The sequence below is a fragment of the Protopterus annectens genome, chromosome 7.part0, assembly GCF_019279795.1.
Source record: "Protopterus annectens isolate FY-2018-M chromosome 7.part0, PAN1.0, whole genome shotgun sequence".
NCBI lineage: Eukaryota > Metazoa > Chordata > Ceratodontiformes > Protopteridae > Protopterus > Protopterus annectens.
Window position 1 is genome coordinate 58,408,027 of NC_056739.1, and position 23,680 is coordinate 58,431,706.

The following is a 23,680-nucleotide window of genomic DNA, read 5'->3' on the forward strand; positions in this document are numbered from 1 at the left end:
GAACCGTACCCAGAGCCTTTGGTCAACATCATACTGTTTACATACCCACTCAAACAAATGAATGCAACTATCAAAATTATCCTCCTCTGTAAACTGTGGAAGAAATTTACTGACCTTTTGTGCTTCTGGGGTCTGGTTACTCCCTTCCCCATTTACTGACCTTTTGTGCTTCTGGGGTCTGGTTACTCCCTTCCCCATTACCTCCATGGTGACCAATTTCACTGTGTAATATTACTGTTATCCAAATAGTAAATGTGCTGAACAGCAAGACTATTGGAGTGGCTTGGACAGTATCAGCAAATACATGCAAAGTACTCTAAGAGCTTAAATTATCTCTACACAAAACAGCCATAGTTGAAAGTTTAAAAATATTTAATAGTAAACAATGAAAGCACAAGACAAATCTTATCAATTCAACACAGTGCTAATTAAGAGTTCAGAGATCACAGGAAACTTTTAAAACAATATTGTAGGATAGTCTGACATAAATATAGCAAACAGCTAGGCTAATCTGGCTATATTTCTATCTAACTCTAACACAAACAATGTTATAAATAACTTACATAGAGAGCAAAGCAAGTGCTGGTGAGCTGATGTTCTTACTAGATCCAGATACAAAATGCTCTATTCTCTCTCTCTGAGAAAGTCTTAAATTGATATACAGTACTGCTGAGTCATTTTACATTACATCATTCTTGACACTTCTCTGGTTTAGTTTCCCAGGATCACAGAACTTAAAATGTTAACATTTCTTTGATCTTGCAGCTGCCAGGAAACCACAACAATAAAAGACACTTTACATGTAAAACCTTAGTAATTATCTCTTAAATTAAGACACTATAAATAATTTGTTGGTCCAGATATCCTGTCTGTGAGCTTGAGATCAAACAATCACAAAATGCTTCACTTGGCTGCTTTCTTCCAGCAAGGTGCACTGTGGTTGCATTCCTGAAGCTCAGAACATACACAGTTTTCTTTACATTTTTCAAACAAGCCTGTGGATCATATTCATATTTACAAGGACATAGAATTATTTAAAAATTTATATTTAGCTAAGCTGGCAGCCTTCACAAGGCATATCACTGGAGTTCATAGGTAAGTACTAGGCTATTGGCCCTAGGGCCTATATAAGCCTAGCCAAAAAGGTACCCTGGCTTTTACCACCCAAGAAAATTATTTTCCTATGCTCCTATCGAGCAGAGCCACAGAAGTGATCCCTGGGATGAATTTCCTATCTCCCATCCAATCATCAAGATTTTTCTTGAAGAGTGCTAATAAGGAACTTTGTTTGATATCGATAGGTAGTTTGTTCCAGAATATGGGAAGTCTCTAGGACAGGAATCTATCCCTCCATCATGTTCTGTTTATTGTGGTGACAAGGATTAAGTCCCTAGAGTGTGTAGTTTGGAGGGATTGAGAATTCTTTAAGTGGAGCATGCCCAACAGCTCTGGGTTTGACATAGCTTTGTATGTTAGGCAGAGATCGCCTCTGAGTAGGCGATATGTGACAGAGTAAAGCTGGAGTTTTTTGAGACAATCTGCATAGGGCATCTGTTTGAGGTTGGTAATCCTCTCTGTGAGGTATTTCTGTGACCTTTCCAGTTGTTGTAGATGTCTTGTGAGGTACATACCAAAAGGGGTGCTGTATTCTATAATGGGTCTAATAAGTGACGACGTGAGGGGAACTATGACTTCTTTTACCTGGATGAGAAACCTTTTGTGATGAGGTATGCCACATAGAAGGATTTTCTGACTACTGTGGTGATGTGATTTTCAAAGTAGAGACTACTGTTCACCTGTGACCCAAGGTCTCTTATCACACTTATGGGGTTAAGTAGACTACCGCCTATGTGATAGTTCATGGGTACTGAGTTTTTACCAGAAGGGATGACAATGCACTTTTTGACATTGAGCTTGAGGCCATGGCTTTGACACCAGGCATCTGTCTCAGTGAGGCCCTTTTGTAGGATGTCCACATCGTTAGGAGTTTTGATTATGGCTCCTAGTTTGCAGACATCTGCAAACTTCGTTAGTCAAAGACCTTCTGTGTTAGCCTGTACTTCAGAGAAGTAGATACCAAACAGGAAAGGACCCAGGACTGAGCCCTGTGGTACTCCACTTGTCACTGGTCTGAAGTCGGATTTGGAGTCTGCTACTTTCACAGTGTGGGTTCTGTCAGTGAGCCAGCTGGTGACCCATCTTGTGATATAGGTATTTATAACTAGTTTAGTGAGTTTATATATAATTCCAGAGTGGGGGATGGTGTCAAAAGCTTTGGCGAGATCTAGGTAGACTGTGTGAACCACCTTACCCTCATCTACGGCTTTGGTGACCGCTTCAAAGAAGTCTATCAGGTTTAGGAGACATGATCTGCCTTTTAGAAACCTGAACTGGGTGGGATCCAGAGTTTGGAGATTACCACCTTCATTGTTTATAAGTTCCATGATGATACGTTCCATAGCCTTGCAGACCAGGCTCGTCAGGCTAATGGGGCGGTACTTCCTGGGGTCTGTGGTGGATCCCCCTTTGTGGTGTAGGATAACTGTCACTGTGCTCCATTCAGTGAGCAGAAAGCCTGAGGTGAGGCTATGATTGAACATGGTACTTAGGTGGCGTGCCAGTTTATTCTGTAGTTCATGTAGAAAGTAGCCTGGGATGTTGTCAGGTCCCATGGATACTATGTTCTTGGCTTTGGAGAGTGTGGTTTTTACCTGTACAGCCATGATTACAGGAACTTTGCATTCTTCTGGTATGGAGATGGGCCCTTTAGGGGGTGAGAGGGGGGTAAAGTTAGCACTGAACCTATCTGCCAGGATGTTGGCAATATCAGTTGTTTCTGTATATTTAGTGCCATTGTGCTGTAACTCAGAGCAGATCTGAGTGTTGCCATTGAGATTCTTGACATAGTTATAGAATGCTTTGTGGTTGTCTTTAGAATCAGTGGCGATTTTGTTTTCGTAACTAGCTTTGGAAGATTTTATGATGGATCTCAGCTTCTTACTGAGGCTGACCAGGGAGTTCCTCCAATCATGGGATTTTACTCTTTTTTGCAACAGTTTCTTTCTTCTGTTGTAGAGTTTGTTTATGGCAGGAGATCACCAGATTGGCTTACTTTTCTTGGAGCATAGCATCTTGGTTCTTTTGGGGATTGCACGATCCATACACTCGTGTAAGTGTGTATAAAGTGCATTTGTGTAGGATTCAGCAGTCATACCTCTATTGTCCTTCTGCATGGGTGTCATGAAGTTTGCCACTTCTGTCTTAAGAAGTGTGAAGTTGGCTTTGGAGACATTTTTTACAGTGGTTTCCCTAATGGGGGGGTGGGGGTGGGATGTGGATGTCTAGGCTGATTAGCTTCTGGGCGGATCTGACCAATGAGGAATTGACCTCTGTTGTGGAACACTGGTTGCCCATGTTGGTAATGACCAGTTCTAGGATATTGCTCCCCCTGGTGGGGGTGTGGATAAGTTGATCCAAGGCATTGGAAATTATGAATTCCAGAAAACATTGAGCAAAAGAGTTGGTAAATGAGTAGTTTTCCCAGTTAATGCTAGGGTAGCTGAAATCGCCCATTATTAGGGTGTTAGGTTGTACCCTAATATTTTCCAGTGTATCAAGAAATGAGGAGTGAGAATCCTGGGGCATGGTGGGGGATCTGTAGCAAGCTACAATTTGGATTGCAGTCTTGCCCAAAGTTAGTTGCACTTGGATAATCTTGGATGCATTATGGTGAGCAACTAGCCTGGAGGTGTGGTTGTCCTTAATGAATTGGGACACACCTCTGCCTTTAGTGTTTTGGTCGAGGTTAGGTGGCCAAAAGGTGTGGTATGAATTATAGCCTGGTAATGCAGAGGTGCTCTCTGGAGCCTTGAACCAGGTCTCTGTCACTGCACACATGTCGATGTTTACCATTTTAAGGAGTGCCTCGAGAGAGTGCATTTTGAGGTTTAGACTTCTAGCATTGAATAGCATTACCCTCAGATTTTGCTTGCTTGTACCTGTTATGGTGGTGAATTTGTCATTTGAACCTTGCCTAAAAAAGGCACTATAGGGATGGCAAGAGCCTTATCCAATATCTGGAATCCCAACATTCACAGGTGCAGGCCATCTCTGGCAAAGCATTGTGGTCTGTTGATCATGTCATCCCAGGTAGACAGATACTGGATCTCCTTAGAATGACACCAGAAGCTTAGCCAATTGCTGAAGTCAATCATTTTGTCCTTGTACTGTGGTATCATTCTGGGTGATGGCAGGATGCTACTCAGGGCTAGGGTCATACCTCCCTGGGCTATAAGATTGAACAGCTCCTCCATGTCTCTTTTCTTGTAGTCCAGTGAGGTACATCTCAGGTCATTCACACCAACATGGACAATGATAGTCATATTTGTACTTGTTGTGGAGTGACCTAAGTGTGTGCATTATGTGGCAGATCCTGGCACCCGAAGGCAGCTGACAGTAACTTTCACCTTGTTTAGCCTGGTGAGTGGAACATCAGTGTGCCTGAATATAGACTCACCTATGACTAGAGTGTTGGGTACATTGTTATGCATTATGGGCTGTGGTTGAGTGGCACACTGAGTTTGTGGGCTATGTGTCATTTGGGTTGTGTTGGGGTGGTGGTGGTTGTCTGCGTTTCTGCTTTGGAGGACCCTGTTGCATGGGCAGATTTTTGTTGAGAGCCTGCATGAATGTAGGTGTGTGTTTTGTGTTTCTGTGTGTATTTTGGTGGTGTAGGTTTTGAGGGACTATGTGATGTGTGTGGTGTGGTGCAAGTGTTTACCTTCTCCTTTTGACTGTCTAGTCTAGTCTTGTGTGAAGAGAGCTTTGCTTCCAGTTTGCCTATATAAGTGCATCTCTCACAAGTTGTAGTGTTGGGTGGAAGGAGGAGAGGGTTGTCGGTGTACATGAGGCAATTGCTGCATTACCCCAAGATGCCCAGATTCATCAGGTAGACCAGAGAAAACACTGGGAGCTGACCCTTAGACATGCCTGGATAGGTGCTTATTTATTAAGTACTAAAAAGTGTTTTCCTCTAGACAAGTGAGGAAAGTTGAGTGCTGTAGTAATTTGTAACTTATTTAGTGCTTACAGTGAGTTCTGAACAAGTGCTGAGCTCAAAGAAACAGATTTGATTGCTAAAACTAAAAAAAATGGCTAGTTCTAAGGGAAAATTCGAAGAGCAGACTTTATGGTGTCAGGAATAGTTTAACCCTACCTAAGTGGCGATGCATGGTGTTTTTTTTTTTTTTTTTTATGATAAGCTACCTAGTGCTTACCACTCCCACTGATAAGCTAGAAGGCTTCCCTCCAACACATAAATGCTTTAAAGTCACAGAAAGTGCATAAAGTATTTTTTTTACAAGTAAAGCCTGCAAAACATTGCGTAGGAATAATAGTTGAGGCAAAGGCACACATTGTTTATTCTAGGCAGTAGAGAAAAAGAATATATCAATAGCTAAAGGGCATAAACTGAAAAACCTCAGCAGCACATACCTCTCAAATATACACATTTCTGCAGTACAGCCAGATTTTTGCCTCAGATTTTTGGTCCATTTCTCATTAAATTATGGTTTTCTGGCATATTATTGGCAAATTATTGAGATTTGAAGTCAGAAAATAATGACAGACATTTGAGTTTCAGACTTCATACCATTCAGAAAATTCATGCTAATGCAAAACCTGTTGTTCTATCATTTTTCTAGGTTTGTAAGAGCAATATTTAAAAACTGCCTCATTTTTTGGCCTTTGTCTCCCATTATTGATAGCTTTGTTCCAGATGTCTTGCTATAAGATATCGAGAGGTATGCAGCAGCTAAAAGAAGAAAAATAAAAACAAGACTTCTATGAGGGTTGAATGCTGCTGTCCAAAGGAGCTGTTCCTAAGCTTATATTACTCTCACTGGTGGTCAAACTGCTACCACTCATTACCCAAGTCTGCAGGCCTGAGCTGTTGTCACTTTATGGAACATGAATGGAAATTCTGCAACCTTAAACTAAAGTTCAAGGTCAGGGAAGCAGAAAGACTCAGCTGCATCAGTATTTGTGCATTTTTTCAGTTATTAGCAAAGCATACTTTTTATGTGATTTTTTTCCCCTTAGTGACTCCCAGTCATCAAGCCCACTAACTGGACAAGACCTATCAATTTCCTTAACCAGGGATTTCACTTGAGATCAGGGTGAAAGCTGCCCAGATGGAGTATGTCATTCATGCAGACATAATGGTGCTTTATAATTTCACTGCTGTCCCAGCTACGGATATGTTTGTAAAGGTAGGGGAACATGCAATCCTTGTCACTGCAGATGACCACAATGCCTTCCACAACCAAGGGCATTCCTCTGCACTCAAATGTTGAAGGCTAGTACTGATCAGTAGATCGGTGAGTCTAACACTTACCCTAGGCCATGCACTTGCATTATTGCCTCTCGTCTGAGGGACTGTCACAGTGTATAGCTTCCTCTACACCCCCATGGGTATATGCCCAGCCTCTCCTCTTAACTCTGTCAGATGGCTAAGCCACTCATCAAATTATTGTCATTGTGACCATAACTAGGATTTTATCGCACACTATCATCAGAGCTGTCACATGATATATATATATTTTTCCTCTCTCCAGTCAATACAACAGGATTTCTGTATAACTGTTTTGTGTTTCAGGATGACATGCTGCAAAAAATCTGTTTGATCCATGAAGTGCAATGTCAAACTGCTTTCCCTTATAAGAAACTAAACAAGCCATTGTATTTTTCTTGTCAAGATGTTGCCCAGTTAACTTTATGGTCTCATTTCTTATTTCTTCTTCTTTTAGACCGTGAGAGAATTGGACAGGACTCCGCCTATGACCAGGAGGGAAAAGTACAATTTGTCATCGATGCTGTGTACGCCATGGCTCATGCACTACATAAGATGCACAAGAACTTGTGTCCTGGCAAGGTTGGCCTCTGTCCACGGATGAATCCTATAGATGGACAGGAACTTCTTAGATACATCCGAAGTGTCAACTTTTCAGGTAAGGTGCAGGGAATGAGATGGGGTTAGATTAGCTGTACATTTGTAGAAGATAAAGCTCAGTATTGTTCAGCAGTAATGTCATTAGCGACAGATAATTTTTATTGCTAGATTACTATGACTGGTGATCGCCCCCCTGTTCAACATGTTCATATTAAAAGTGCTCTTTAAGCCATTACTTTACTGACCATTTATATATCTTCCATTTTTAGTATTTTTCCTTCAACAGATCTTACTGTACTGTTGCAAATTCTAGGATCTGATTTTTGCAAGAAAGAGAATTTTTGTTTAGTTTAGACTAAAGCACAAACAATGAGAGACAGTAAAACCTATCTGAAAGGGCTCCTTGCCCTGTCACTGGATGTTCAGTAAACCATGTCAGTCGGATGCCCTTTCTGTGCCGTATCCTTAAATAACTCCTTGTTTATGGATCTGTTCTTCACATTGTGCTTCAGAACAAGTGATCTGCATAGAGTTTAAGAAGGCTTGCCAAATCAGTGTTAACATTCAAAATGTAGACTTCTTGTAAACCTGTAAGCTCACTTCACTTGTTTTAAAAGGAAACTGAAACAGCAGATACATTTACTCAGCACAAGAGAAATGTCTCATCACCGTCTAAAGCACAAAGTTACTATTTGTTCCAAAACTTCATGAACTTTCTTTGAGAGTAGGTTTAAAAGATGTGTTCTAATAGCTGCTGACCTACCAATTTATATCTTGCACATTCCTGAAAAACTATCCATCTGAAGCTATGCTGACGCAGAGTTAAAGACTCACGAGACTTAATGAAGGCCTTCATGAATAAACTTGAAGCAAGAAGGACAAGGTATGCAAAGGACATTCAGCCACTTGATTATTTTACCAAAGTAATACCTGGATCTCATTAAAGACGTCTTACCATTTAGAGTGCTGCAACTTCAAAGCTAATTATACCAGTTACCTAGAGTATGGTGGGGGGGTGAGAATTGGATATGAATACATTTTCTGGGATTTTACTGGTAATTGAATAGCAACAGTTCAGAAATTGGATAGTTCTGTAAATAAACCACTTTTATGCAAAGTTAGGAAATAAAGTTGTTTCCATGGAAAATAAGGATTGTGGGTAGTTCTATTAATTAGATGAGAAATTGGAGACGCAATGACATAAGCAGGTAGTTTATTGCTTTCTGTACTAGTATTAGTTTAACCCTAGTGGGGGATACCCCAAGCTGAAATAGTTCATATAGTGATGCAATTTATGACAACTACAGCCAGCCGAATAATCAACCATGTCGTCTAAAGTGGATTGCAAGACCTTGGCAAACCCAGTAATGTGGATGAATCTTTATGCCCCAGCACTCAGTCTTATCATTAGCACTAAGGGCTCTGAAAACAAATGACTTGGATGAGCTAGCAGTGAGCTAGTCAGAAAACCTACAAACTCATGCCAAATTGTCCGAATGCTTCTGGGTGGATGGTAAGGCATTTATAATTTTATTGCACACGGGGCATGCTTAATCAAGATGACAACATAAGAAGAGACATAAGTCATAGAATAATCTAAACACATACTTGGACCCACTAACCTTGTCTAGGGAACTGTATAATGAAATAAAAAACAGAATGGCAGTGACCACATGAAGTCTGTTTTATTATGAAAGTGAGATTAGCACACAACTCTCAACTATACCTGATTTTGCCTCATAGCTTTCCCCATGTGCACTAAAAGTTTTTGATTTTCTGGTAAAGCACTGGACATGATAGTTGGGCAGTAATGACATACATTAGAATTTCTAACTTCTTCTTGTTCAAAAAATGCATGTTGATACAAAACCTGTTATTATATCAACCTTTTACGTGATTTAGATTAATACTTAAAATGTGTCCCTGATTCTGGGATTTGTTCCCAAATTATGTTTGGCTTTGTGCAGTATTCTTGAGTAAAGTAGTTGAGAGTTATGGGTCAGCATACCAAACCAGTTCAGAGGCATCTGGACCTCTCATTTACCATTAGGCTGCTAGAGAGAGTTAACAGACAGGACATCCCAAATGAGTACCAAAGATGTTCAAATGTCTTCCTAGGTACTATTTACAAACAAAGAGGACCCCTGTCCACACCTGGCATCACCCCCAAAATTCTATTCTATTAGGAATCTACTCTGTTCTTTCAGGGAGCGAACCATACACAACTGCCAGTCTCAGAATCCCAAGACATTCACAATGGCTGAATTTTTGACAGGATACTGCGCATTTCTGAGGGACGGGGGACCAAAAGGGTGTCCCTATCACAATATTAAGCCAGTATTCTAAAAGTGTACAATCTACCTTAAACATGTAAAGGAAATTAAGAAAGGTAATATTAATATAAAGCAGCAGCAGAAAACAAATGGAAGCATATGTTGTTTATAATTAAGTACAGTTTAAGAGTAACATGCATGGTGTTCTCAAACAAACTTGTATTGTATTTTTAAAAAAATCATACCTGATGCAGCTACTAGCCTGTAATCAAAAAACATAAAAACAATATGTGACATTCCCCCAATATCTGTCACAGTTTAATGATTTTTCTGACAAACGTAGTTCTAAACTATTTTAACTGTAAATATGTACATAGAGTATATAGTTTCAGATCGCATCAGTACTTCTCTCGTTCTCTTCACTCATTTCTTCTCATAGCTCTAATTTTTATAATGCGTATTGTTCATTATAAAGCAAATTGGTTTAGCCATTGTGTGCACTGACCTCACCACAGACTTGGCATCATAGCATTACACCCATAAAACCTTCCGTCTTTGCCTCTAGCATTATCCATTCACAATACTCATCTCAATCTTCATACGACCACACAGTGGTATGCAAAGCGCAGGCTTCATGTGCCCACACAGTGGTATGCAAATCCTAGGCTTTATATGCCCACACAGTGGTATACAAAGCCCAGTCTTCATATGCCCACACAGTGGTACATAAAGCCCAAGCTTCATACGCCCACACAGTGGTATGCAAAGCCCAGGCTTCATGCATCCACACAGTGGTATGTAAGGCCCAGACTTCATGCACCCATGCAGTGGTATGCAAAGCTCAGTCTTCATATGACCACACAGTGGTATGCAAAGCCCGGTCTTCATATGGCCACCCAATGGTATGCAAAGGCCATTCTTCATACACCCACACAGTGGTATACAAAGCCCAGGTTTCATATGCCCATGCAGTGGTATGCAAAGCCCAGTCTTCATATACTCACACAATGGTATGTAAAGCCCAGGCATCATACACCCATGCAGTGGTGTGCAAAGCCCACCTTTGATACACCCACATAGTGGTATGCAAAGTCCAGTCTTCATGCACCCACCCAGTGGTATGCAAAGCCCAGGCTTCATACAACCACACAGTGGTATGTAAAGCCCAGGCTTCATACGCCCACACAGTGGTATGCAAAGCCCAGGTTTCATATGCCCACACAGTGGTATGTAAAGCCCAGGCTTCATATGCCTATAGAGGGTTGTAGTTCACTTTGTTGAATCTGGTTTTATTGAGACAGTGAGTTGACATGTGTTTTTGATTGAGTGTTGTTTTACTCAAGTGATAGTAATGTTGAATGCTGGGAACACTGAATTTCCCTTGTGATGTAGGATGTTTTTTGTTTGCTTGTTTTCTGATGCCATTGCTTTCAGATAAAACAAATGTTTCAAATGTATGGGTAAGAATGTGTGTGCAACTGTTTGTAGGTCAGGGTTACAGTAAGAGCTAGGTAAGAGATGTGCATGTGTATTGATGTGAGATGTGTCTGGGAGTGTCTATATTGTTGGGGCTTGGTGCAGGAGTAGGGGTTAGGTTAACACACATAATTAAGGTGGTATAATTGGACAAATCACGCTGTCCAGCCTTACTCATGTGTGATAACCCTAACCCTACCACTGTCACCCACTATGCAACTGCATATGAAGCTCAGTCCTCATAGGCCTACCCAATGGTAGGCAAAGTCCAGTCTTTATAGGCCTATGGAGTGGTAGGCAAAGTCCAGTCTTCATAGGCCTACCCAGTGGTAGGCAAAGTCCAGTCTTCATAGGCCTACCCAGTGGTAGACAAAGTCCAGTCTCCATAGGCCTACCCAGTGGTAGACAAAGTCCAGTCTTCATAGGCCTACCCAATGGTAGACAAAGTCCAGTCTCCATAGGCCTATGGAGTGGTAGGCAAGGCTGGGCAAGCTAAATATCATCCTATGTGATAAGGAGAACAACCACTGGGAAAATCACAGCTGAAAGATTTGTAGAAGTACAACTCTGTCTAGTTTCAGCATATAGAGAACTGCTGTGGTTGCCTGTGAACATGTTCACATGACCAGGTAGATACACTGCCTATAAGGTCATGTGATCTTGTGTCCTGTTCCAAGTATTTATTGTCTCACTGTTTAGTGAACAAGCATGACTTTGTCATTAAGTTTCACCCTCGTGGTACATTGATCTGTATTGTTCCAGGAAGTATACGTCTCTCGAGTGCTTTCAGTATTTCTACCACTGTCCTAATCTACTTTCATTCATGCTGATGTACTCAAACCGCTTCTGAGGGAAACATGCACCATAAACTTTCAGTGACTGTATATGGACCCACAAACATAATTTTAGGCATCTGTTATTAGGATCTGAGTAGTCCAGGGAAAATTGTATGCATGCCTTGGTTCAGATTAATAGGTTGAGTCTAGTCCACAACTGAAATTTTTTTTAACTGATGAAAGACCTGAAAATGTTGTCCTAGAAGATATAGCTTTATTCAAATTGTTTAAAATTCACAGGACAATCATCATGTCTAGCCTTCCATTTGTACCATGAAAATGCTCATTCATACCACCCCAAAGTGTCCTGAAATGCCCTCTCACTGTGGTAGGTTTCTACGTGGTCATTAGTCATGAAGGCTAGATGCCTGATAGCTCTATCTAAGGAAAAGAACACCACTGTGTGAAGTAAATCCAAAACACATCTGAGAAAATAAACTATTTGAGAAAGTACTGTATGGAATTTCTGAGATTTAACAATATGCCCAGTTGAAAGCCAAGTTTTGTAGCACTGATGTGCACTGTAGTAACTGAAAGTATGAGGTTACAACTATTAAACTTACCACCCATGTATGGACTACAGACACATGAAGAAACTTTTACAGGACTGAATATTCAGATCTGTTATCCATTAAACATGCCTGATGCTGTGTCTAGACTGAATGAAAGAGCAGTAAACTGGATAAATAAATCCATCACCTCATACCTTAGACTTTTTTTCTTTGGGTATATACAATGAGGCAGTTTTTATATGCAGATTTTCAGTCCATGTACCTCAGTTCATCAAAATAAGTAGATTTCCTGAAAATTAAAAATTTGTTTATCAAGATGCTCTGGAGTAAGAGAGAGAGGTCCTGTAACGGCCTCTAATAACCTTCTTTAGTATCACTAAACCCTGCAATAAAAGTATGTGCCCTTTCAGTGGCAGTGACTAACATTGAGCAGCTTCCCTGCCCCCCGGAGAGGTGGTTACTGCCTTGAAACTGTAGTTTTATTGGCCACTAGGGGTCATTTCCATAACTCCTTCATTTGTCCTCAGAGGAGTGGTTTAGGGCAGTGACTTGTGGTTTGTTGGCCAATTTGGGTCATTTCCTGTCTTTTCCAGCCCCCTGCTATAAAGCACGCTTTAGCCCGATTTAGCGCGGAGTTGCTACTGTTGCACACTAGGGCAGCCAGTTAAGCAGGTTTAAACTATTCGCTACCTAAAGTCCACTCTTCAAATTTTCCCTTAAAACTACCTTCCTCGAACTATACTACTGATCTAATCAGCGTATCCTATAATTAAAAAGATCATCTCTACTTGACTCCAAGTAGACTATTCTCTATCTGTTAAACGTAGCACTTGCTCCTACAGTACTTATTACCTTGATGCACTCTTGTCATAGATAGTACCCCAAAAGGCAACCCCCATTTCTCGGTCACCCGAATCTTTTTAAAGTTTTTTGTCTATTCCTTCTAGCATGTCGAGGGATCAGTTGCTAGTGTCCTCTCCTGCTCAGCTGGTGAACCTGGGAATATTGAGGCAATGTTACAATTGCCTCATGTAACAACCCTCTCCTCCTCCCACAAAACACAAATACATGCGAGAGATGCAACTATCCAAACTGGAGGCTGAGCTCTCTCAACATAGGACTGGCAAGACCAGTCAGGAGGAGAAGGTTACCACACACACTATAGACCCAGTCTCACATATTACCATTACAACCTCAAATCATACACATAAACACACAAAGACATACTCGAGGCTCTGATCAAAAATCTACCAAAACAGCAGAGGCCACCAAAGCAGACACCCAAACAACCACCACCTCAGAACACAACACCTGCAACACATAGACCTCACAGTCAGAGTGTCAAACAGTCACAGCCCTTAAGGCCAAACACAATGCCAGACACACTAGTCATTGGTGACTCCATAGTCAGACACACTGACGCCCCGCCACCAGACTGAGTAAGGAGAAGGTCACAGTAAGCTGCCTGTCGGGCTAGAATCCGCCACATAACGCAAGCACTCAGGTCTCTCAACAGCAGGTACAAATATGATTCAGTCATTGTCCACGCTGGTGTAAACGACCTGAGGACTACATGAAAAGAGACATTGAGGAGCTCTCTGATTATGTAGCCCAGACAGGTATGACCCTGACCTTGAGCAGTATCCTACCTTCACCAAGAATGATGCCACAATACAGAGATAAGATGATCAGCTTTAACAATTGGCTTAAACACTGGTGTCATACAAAGGGGATCCAGTGTCTGTCTGCCTGGAATGACATGCTGGACAAGGGATGGCTTGCACCTGTCACCCTGGGATTCCGGATATTGGCAAAGGCTCTTGCCACCCCATAGTGCCTTTTAGGCAAGGCTCAAATTCTAAACCTACCACCCTAGAACACAAAAAGGAAAAAACTAAGGGTAATGCTGCTCAATGCCAGAAGTCTAAATCTCAAAATGCGAGGCCCTTCTCAGTATGGAGAACATCGATGTCTGTGCTGTGACAGAAACCTGGTTCAAGGCTCCTGAGAGCACCCCAGCTATCAGGTTTTACCTCATATCATGCGTCGCTCCGCCCCAAAATCTGGACAATACCAAGAAAGGAGGGGTATCCATATTCATCAAGGACACCCACACCTCAAGACTGGTGGCCGATGCATCTGAGACCATCCAGGTGCAATTAACCATAGGCAAGACTGCTCTGCAAATTGTAGCATGTTACAGGTCACCCTCACAAACTCAGGAACCTCACATGGCCTTCCTGAAAACACTAGAGGGGATAAATGTATCACCAAACACCATCATACTAGGTGACTTCAATTACCCTAATATAGACTGGGAACACTACTCAAGCCCAAACACCCTAGCCCAAAAGTTCCTGGAATTCATAAACTCAAATGCCATGGAACAACTAGTCACCATCCCCACAAGAGGAGATAACATACTTGATCTCATCATCACGAACATGGGAGCACAATGTTCAACACCCTCACTGGTGAGATCAGACCACGGAGGTCCTCATCCCACCCCCACCTGAAATAAAAAAGACCACAGTAAAGAACTTCTCAAAAGCCGACTTCACACTTCTAAAAACTAGTGTGGTCTCCTTTAAGGCCCCTGAGCCATAGGAAAACAGTACTCAAGCCGCTGAATCACTTACAAATGCCTTCTACCAGCACCTGCAGGACTGCATGGATAAGGCAATCCCAAGCAAAACAAAGACTCTTTGTACCAAAGGCAAGCGTCCAGTCTGGTGGACCCCAGCCATAAACAAACTCTACAACAAAAGGAGGAAGCTACTACAAGATAGAGCAAAATCCTTAAAAGGTAAGACACCCTTGATCACTATAAGTAAAAACTAAGAGCTCTCATAAAATCATCCAAAGCAAATTTAAAATAGCTAAAGACTCAAAAGACAATCATAAGGCCTTCTTTAGCTATGTTAGAAACCTGGGAGGAAACTCCCAGATATGCTCAGAGCTAGTTCAAAATGATGTGAAGATTACTGATCCTACAGACATTGCCAACATACTGGCTGACAGGTTCAGTGCAAACTTCTAAAGGAGAGATATCTATACCAAACGATTGCAGCCCCCAAACATCTCCAGCCCAAGTGAGAACTGCTCTCCAAAGCAAAAACACAGCATCCATGGGACCTGATGGTGTCCCCGGCTGTGTGCTCCATGAACTCAATGATAAACCCACAGCTAGGACAGCTGTTTAATCAAAGTCTTACCTCTGGATCACGTGCCAGGGAGTGGCGCACTGCAACTGTGGTACCACTTCACAAAGGCGGTACCTCCACCGACCCTGGAAATTACCGGCCCATTAGCTTGACAAGCCTTATCTGCAAAGCCATGGAGAGGATCATAATGGACCTCATAAATAAAGACATAGGGAATTTGCAGACTTTGGATCCAACCCAGTTTGGCTTTGTCAAAGGCAGATCATGCCTTTTAAACTTGGTTGACTTTTTCGAAACAGTCACCAAAGCCATTGATGAGGGAAAGGCAGTCCATACAGCCTACCTCGATCTGGCTAAGGCCTTCGATACAATACCCCATTCGGGTATCATTGAAAAACTCATCAGCTTAAATGTCAACCCATACATCACAAGATGGTTTGCAAACTGGCTGAGTGACAGAACCCACAGGGTCAGAGCTGCTGGCGCCATGTCAGACTCAAAGCCTGTCACAAGTGGTGTCCCACAGGGCTCAGTCCTGGGCCCACTCTTGTTTGGCATCTACAAGCAAACACAGGAGGGTTATGGCTGACAAAGTTTGCAGATGACTGCAAACTCATCTGACACAGATATCCTTCAGAAGGGTCTCACAGAAACGGATAACTGGTGCCAGAGCCACGGCCTAAAGTTAAATGCCAAAAATGCATAGTCATACTAGCTACCAAATAGATGGCAATCCACTGAGCACAGAAGAAGTTATCAGGGACCTGGGGACCCAGGTTGATAGTAGTCTGTCATTCGACACCCATGTAGCTAAAGTAGTTAGGAAGACCTTCTACATTGCCCACCTTATCATGAAGGGATTCTCATCTAGATCAAGGGAGGTCATAGTCTCCCTTTACTCATCACTCATCAGACCAATGATTGAGTACAATGCCCCATTCGGAATGTATCTGACCCGACACTTGCAGCAGCTGGAGAGGCCACAAAAGTTCCTCACCAAAAGGATAAAGGGTCTCAAAATTTGTCCTATGCTGCCCGACTGAAAGAACTCCAGCTCTATTCAGTCGCCACCGCTTTGCTCAGAGGTGACCTTTGCCTAACATACAAGGCCATGTCAAACCCAGATTTGATGAATATGCTTCACCTCAAAAATCTAGATCCATCAGAGCCACAGAGACTTAAACCTTGGCACGGGGATTAATAGGGCGTGCTGGAGGGGTAGGTGCATCATGCAAAGACCCCCTATGCTGTGGAACAAAATCTGGCCTTGTTCAAGAGAAATCTTGACCAATGGATGGGAGATCGCAGATATACCCCAGGGATTACCTCAGTGTCACTGCTCGACAGAGGCACAGCAAAATAATGGGTATAGTTCCCCATACTAAAGGGGTGGCGTAAGCCACAAAACGATGGGCTAGGCTTGTAAATGCCCTCGGGCAGATAGCCTAGTATGAACCTATGAACCTAAGTTACCCACTGTACTGCCTTCTTGTCAAGAGTAGCCAAGGTAGTAAGAGAGTCATCTGCAGCCATTACTTTGCTTTTGTAGAATAGGACCTGATAGCAGTTTCCGAAAAAATGTTCTGCAACATAACCTTTTGAAATAACATGGCATACCCACTTGAATAATTCAAGTAATAGTTCTCTAGTGTGTTACAGAGCATTATTTTCAATTTAATTTATTAATAAACTAAGTAAACTTGTCCCAAACAAAATGTTAGTAGGTGATGCACTTATCTGGTTACTAATTCCTAGGCATTATCTATGAGATCAAATTTTACAGTGTTGCCTTTGTTCTAGTTTTAGACTGGAGATTTCTGAAATGACGCATCTTTGAAGTGCATTAGTTGTCATATATTGGGGAATGATGGTTTGTAGTCATAGTTTTCCTATCCTCTCACATTCAATATGAATGTTGTTGATAATGGTGTGCAATCAGAGTCTTCCAATCCTTTTCACATTCAGTAACAATGTTAGTTGAAATGGAAGTGTATGGTAAGAAGTTTTCCTACCTCTCATATTCAATATGAATGTTGTTGGAAATGGGGGTGTGCAATCAGTGTCTTCCAGTGCTTTTCGCATTCAGTAACAATGTTATTTGAAATGTGAGTATACAATCAGAAGTTTTCCTTCCTTCTCACATTCTATAAGAAGGTTATTAGGAATCTTCTTCTTCTTTTGGCTGCTCCCATTAGGGGTTGCCACAGCAGATCAACTGTTTCCATTTCTTCCTGTCCTCTGCATCTTGCTCTGTCACACCAACCGCCTGTATGTCCTCTCTCACCACATCCATAAACCTTATCTTAGGCCTTCCTCTTTTCCTGTTACCTGGCAGCTTCATCCTTAGCATCTTTTTCCCAATATACTCTGCATCTCTCCTCAGCACATGTCCAAACCAACGTAATCTTGCCTCTCTGGCTTTGTCTCCAAACCTTCCGGGTTGCCACCATTTCAAATGGCCAAAGTGGGACATTTTCAGGACACACATCAGATTTTACAGGCTGACACACACCCACAGTCAGTACAAAGGATAGAACTTTACTTTTTTGCCTAAATGAAAGCTTATTCTTGTAGCAGTTTAGTTGCTTATTCTGTTCCTTGTAACATTTAGGTATTTTACATACAGAAATAACTATTTTATGTAACTATTACATAAAATATGGGACATAATTATGTCCCACAATCTCAGGACATTTGCCATTTTTAATATTTTTGGTCAGGACACAACTGCCCAAAGAGGGGCTGTCCCTCACAAAGTGGGACAGGTGGTAACCCTACTTCCAACCTGGGCTGATCCTCTAATATACTTATTCCTAATTAGGAATATAACATGTAATTATACTAGGGTATACGAAGATGAAAAGCATTGTAGGAAACATTACTTACCATGACTGTGTGATTTTTGTTTTTAACTGTCCTACCTTCACAGTGGCTAAATAAGCTGCTACACTAAATGTTTTTGTACTTATGTGCAAAAACATTTAGTTTTAGAGGCATGTTTAACCACATTGCATGAAACTCTGAGTTTGAAGAAAACACCTTATTGTGGTATATAGTGCTTTAGATAGCACTTTTTGGTTTTAGGTAACCCCATAGCCTTCATTTTCTCATAATTTTAGCAAAAAAATTATTGTGAATCGGAGAATGGAGTCCTATTTTTCCCTTATGCCTTACATTCAGCAAAAATCTTATTGGAATGGGAGTATGTAATCAAACACTTCCCTTTCCTTTTATATTCATTGATTGTGGGTTGCCCTGGCAGAGGCTAGTAATTCACAGATGTACCCTGTATCTCATTTTTAACACCATGTAGAAAAGGATCTATTCTGAGTCTAACACGGCTTCCAATTATAACCCCTGGAGCTTCTGACCTTGTGGATGTTTCAACATCGTATATACATTTGGTTATGCAAGTTCCTGTCTTATCAGCTAATGACTTATATTTTTCTATTTTTTGTTCTGTGTCTGAGTCTAAATGGTCCTGAACAGTGTCAGACTTATAACTAAGAACTCTAACATCGTACTTTAAGTTTCAGACAATTTAATGTTTATACAGTCAAACTGGAAAAAAATGAACATACTTTCCCGCAGGTATTTGCAGCCTTATATTCATAGCTATACTGAAGGGCAACAACAAAGGCAGTCTTATGTCGGTACGAAGGGAAGAAGAGAATACTCCCGAGTCTGCCTGACGATTGCCATACAAATCTTGCCAGTCCAGAGGAGGCATATACAGCCTACTACCTTTTTACTGAAATAACATCTTCTAATGACATTCACAAATTCCCTTCATTTATTGAATTGTTTTTGAAGGAAATATTCAGGTGGAGCACCAGATACCAGGGATTGCTGGTCATCTGTAGCACTGGCAGAGCCTAAAGGGGACTCCAGCTGTTTTGTATACAGTCCTCTGAGGCTCCTGATGAAGGACATGGAGAAGGCTTTGTTACTAGAAGATGGAGAAATACCAATCGAGCTGGAAGATCTGGAGGCTTGACAGAAGTATTAGGGCATACTTTGAACTCCTGTAGTTACCTTATCAGCTTGCCTCTGAGGGAATGCCTGCACTGCCTTAAAGTACTTTATTTTTATTTATTTATTTAACATTTGTTTACCAGGGCAGTCCAACTTGGAACAAGCCAATGTTCAGTGGAGGCATGGGGAGCAACACTACTTCTCATCTAATAACCCAGGTTTGGGATCTGGAACTTATATAATGGATTTATTTGGTCATTTTGCTAACTGAGTAGATGGACTAATCCACAGATGATTTTCAGCCTTGATATGGACTAAAATCACATGGAAATAATACAGACATTTATTTCATGACATCACCAGTTTACAATTGCAAGTGGCGAAAATTTACACAGCGTTGACTTGTACAAAGGCAGCAGATAACAGATGAGACCAGAACCAGTCAGCAAAGAGCAAAATGTACTCATTTAAAGTTACTTAAACATTCACACATATTCCAAGTTATTTATATTTGGAGGATTCAGTGCTCAGGCTTATATACAATATAAAAAATTGACAGGAGAACTGAAAGCATTTACCTTTGTATGAGTAGTATCTATGCACGCACACACACACACACACACACACACACACACACACACACACATGTAAATATATATATATATGGATCTACTACTATTCGCTGAAAGCACATTTCACTGAAACACATTTGACCGAAAGTTGTAGATGGCCTTTACCCCACTGTAGTGCAACCCTGGAGTTAGTATATATAGTAAGGGGGCGTGTGGGGGGCATAGTCCCCCACATGTTTTATGTATATACTATTGTCAGACAACAGTAATATATTACAATTACATGTATTCATGTATATAATTCAAAATATTTAAAATATGTGGGGGGCTATGCCCCCCCACACACCCCCATGTGGGGGGCGGTGCCCCCCACAACCCCCCTTACTATATATACTAACTCCAGGTCACACTACAGTGGGGAAAAGGCCATTTACAACTTTTGTTGAAATGTATTTCGGTGAATTATGTTTTTGGTGAGGTGTGCTTTCGGTGAATAGTAGTAGATCCGTATATATATATATATATATATATATATATATATATATATATATATTTATATATATATGTATATAACAAGTCATTTTCAAGTAATGTAGATGATGGAAGGATATAAAAGGGATTATGGGACCACTCAATAGTAAAAATAAAGTCAGACATTATGTCAAAAGCAGTGACATTTATGCGCATGTGTGTGTGTGTGTGTGTATATATATATATATATATATATATATATATATATATATATATATATATTATTTATTTTATTTTTTTATTTACTAACCATAGTACAACTAGTGCTCTTCTCTCCTTTACTAACCAGGTTAACCAACTTAGAAACAGCAACTTTGTATCAGCCATTTTCTTAGATCTACCTAAGGCATTTGACATGGTCTCACATAACCTACTTATAGACTCTCTAACCGCCATCTCCTTTGCCCCCTCTGCTACTTCCTGGTTCAAAAACTATCTCTCTGATAGAAAACAGTCAGTAAAATGGCAAGGCATACAATCACCACTACTACCAACTACTGTAGGCGTTCCGCAAGGGTCAATACTAGGTCCTTTACTATTTACTATTTTCACCAACAAACTACACACCTCCACCCTGCATGCATCACTTATACAGTACGCTGATGACTCAACCCTAATCTGCTCAGCCCCAACCATAACCACACTTCAGAAACTTACCCAAGAATCCTTCTGCTCCGTAGAAAAATGGAATACTGATATCCACCTTATTCTAAACCCCAAAAAGACCAAACTACTTCTATTCACCCCCAACAAATACAAAACCACACCTTTTCCTTTCACCATCACCTCCAACAATGGCACATTAATCTCTCCCTCCCCACATACCAAACTACTCGGTGTTGAAATAGATCAGGATCTTAACTTCAATGTCCACATCTCTCAAACCATCAAAAAAGTTCATAAAAAATTAGGAACTTTATACAAACACAAACAATTTCTATCAGACCAAGCACAAATCACCCTAGCCCAAACCCACCTCTTGTCTACCCTACTATATGCATCACCAATCCTAATTCACATCAGGAAAACAGACATTGACAAACTAGAATCATGCTACAATAAGATTGAAAAATTTGCCAATAATTCCACTTTTAGAAGTCATCACTGTCTTGCCTTAAAACACCTACAATGGTTAGAGCTCCCTCAGCTAATTAGGTACCACCAGCTAGTGCTCACCTTCAACATACTAAAGCATCCCCACAAAACGCCAGCCCTAAATGTCCTTGCATTACATAAATGCTTTCCTAAAAGCACCACACCTCCAGTCGTGGCTCTGTCCCTTGCATTACATACATGTTTCTTAAAAGCCACACAAACCCTGGCAGTGGTCTACTCCTTTTCATTACATAAATGCTTTCCCTAAAGCCACACCTCCTGAAGGCTGGCTCTGTCCTTGCATACATATTTCCTACTCTAAAGCCACACCTCCTGAAGGCAAGGCTTGTCTTTGCATTACATAAATTAAATGCTAATCCCCTTCCTTCCTTCCTTCTCTCTCTCACACTGTGACAATATAAATATCTTCAGTACTTCAAAAACTCCCACACAACTCATTTCAGCTTGTACTTTTCGTATACTATGAAAAATTCTGTGATGTCAATATTTTTATCATTAGACATATTTATCTATGTATTTTATTTCCCTCCCAAATAACCAACATCAAAGGTCTGTTTGGACAAATAAACAACCCAATAAATAAAATCTTTCTATGAATTCTTTTTGTCTTTGACATTTTTAATAACACTGTATTTTTTTATTTTTCTTTAACTCTGTATAAATAAAGTTAGAAATACATTTTATTTATTTTATTTTATTTACATTTGTTGAAAGGAAGTGTCCGACTGGACGTAGGTCCATTTTCAGTGGAGGCCCGGGGAGAAAAGCTCCACAGTTAAAATAAACAGACAGCAGTTACATTGGATTACATAGCCATTAACAATTTAACATAGCAATTAATTACAAACATATTTACAGATGAAGAACATAGTACATCAATAGACAACTAGAATCTTTATCTGCGAAGTACATAACAGACATTAACAAATGTTACAATAAGAAGCTCCTGCTGTATAATAAGTACTAGGCTTATGAGCATCTGAGCTTGCTATAATCAAGGTAGTTAGTGGGGTGGAAAGAAAGGTAGTGGTTGGATTGGGTGGGTGATATTAGAGTGAGAGTTGCAAGGGCATAGCCAGCATGTTCTTAGGTTCATAAGTTCATAGGTTCATACTAGGCTATCTGCCCTAGGGCATTTATAAGCCTAGCAGGGGGTGGGGTCGGGATGTAAATATCCAGTGAGATTAGTTTATGGTCTGATCTTACCAGTGAGGGATACACTTCTGGTCTGGAGCATACAGTCCCCATGTTGGTGATGATCAGGTCCAGTATGTTTTCCCCTCTTGTGGGAGTGGTAACAAGTTGTTCCATAGCATTTGAGTTTATAAATTCTAGGAACCTTTGGGCTAGGGTGTTGGAGCTAGAGTAATGCTCCCAGTCTATGTTTGGGTAGTTGAAGGTGTGCTTTTAGTAAAGTTTTGAAGTGGGTGCATGATGGTATGGAAGTAATTGTGGGTGGGAGGGAACTCCATAATTTAGCTATGGCACAAGAGAATAGTGCTTCACCAGCAGAGTTATTGGCTTTAGTAATCTGCAAGTGATTTTTGTTGCTGGATCTTAGTGGTCTGGTGGTGTGATAGGATTGGAGTAGATTCTGGAGGGATGGGACATTTAGTGGATGGTTTACTAGTTTGTGGGTGAGTGATAGTTGATACCATTGAAGGAGGTGAGGGAGTTCAAGCCAGCCCAGTTCAGCAAGTGAGAGACAGTGGTGACTATGGTAGGATACCTCTGTGGCAAATTTGGTGATTTTGTTGTAGCAGGTCTCTAGCTTGTTTAGATCGCATTGCCTTAGGTTGGTATATATCGGAGGCATAAAGTAGGGTGGAGATAAGGTGGGAATTTGCTATTGAAATCTTTGCTGCTTTGGTGAGAAGTTGCTTATTTCTGTATAATGCTCCTAGTTTTTTGTGGACTTTTTTTATGGTCATGGATATGTGAATGTCAAATTTTAGTTTATTGTCTATTTCCACTCCTAGCTATTTGGTGTGTTCAGTTGGGTATATAGTGGTGTTGTATTTTGCTGTGATCTTAAAGTGAGAGTTGTTTTGAGTATGTATGGTGGGTTGGAAGATGAGTAGTTTAGTTTTGTTTGGGTTGAGTATTAATTGGGCATCGGATATCCAAGTTTCAACAGAGGAAAAGGCTTCCTGTGTGACTTTTTGCAGTTTGAGTAGGGACTGGGCTGAGCAGATGATGGTTGAGTCATCTGCGTATTGTATGAGTGTGCCATGTTTGGTGGCAGAGGCCAGATTATTGGTGAAAACAGAGAAGAG

The 23,680-nt window shown here is 40.9% G+C and overlaps 1 protein-coding gene across 2 annotated transcripts in view; it reads left to right on the top strand.

Moving 5' to 3' along the window:
- GRM4 (glutamate metabotropic receptor 4) overlaps positions 1–23,680 on the top strand; it is a 3,082,936-nt gene that overhangs the window by 2,511,107 nt on the left and 548,149 nt on the right. For both annotated transcript variants that reach the window (XM_044076481.1, XM_044076482.1), the window contains exon 7: positions 6,807–7,007. In XM_044076481.1, coding sequence (XP_043932416.1) covers positions 6,807–7,007 — 201 coding nt within the window. The remainder of the gene's footprint in view (positions 1–6,806; positions 7,008–23,680) is intronic.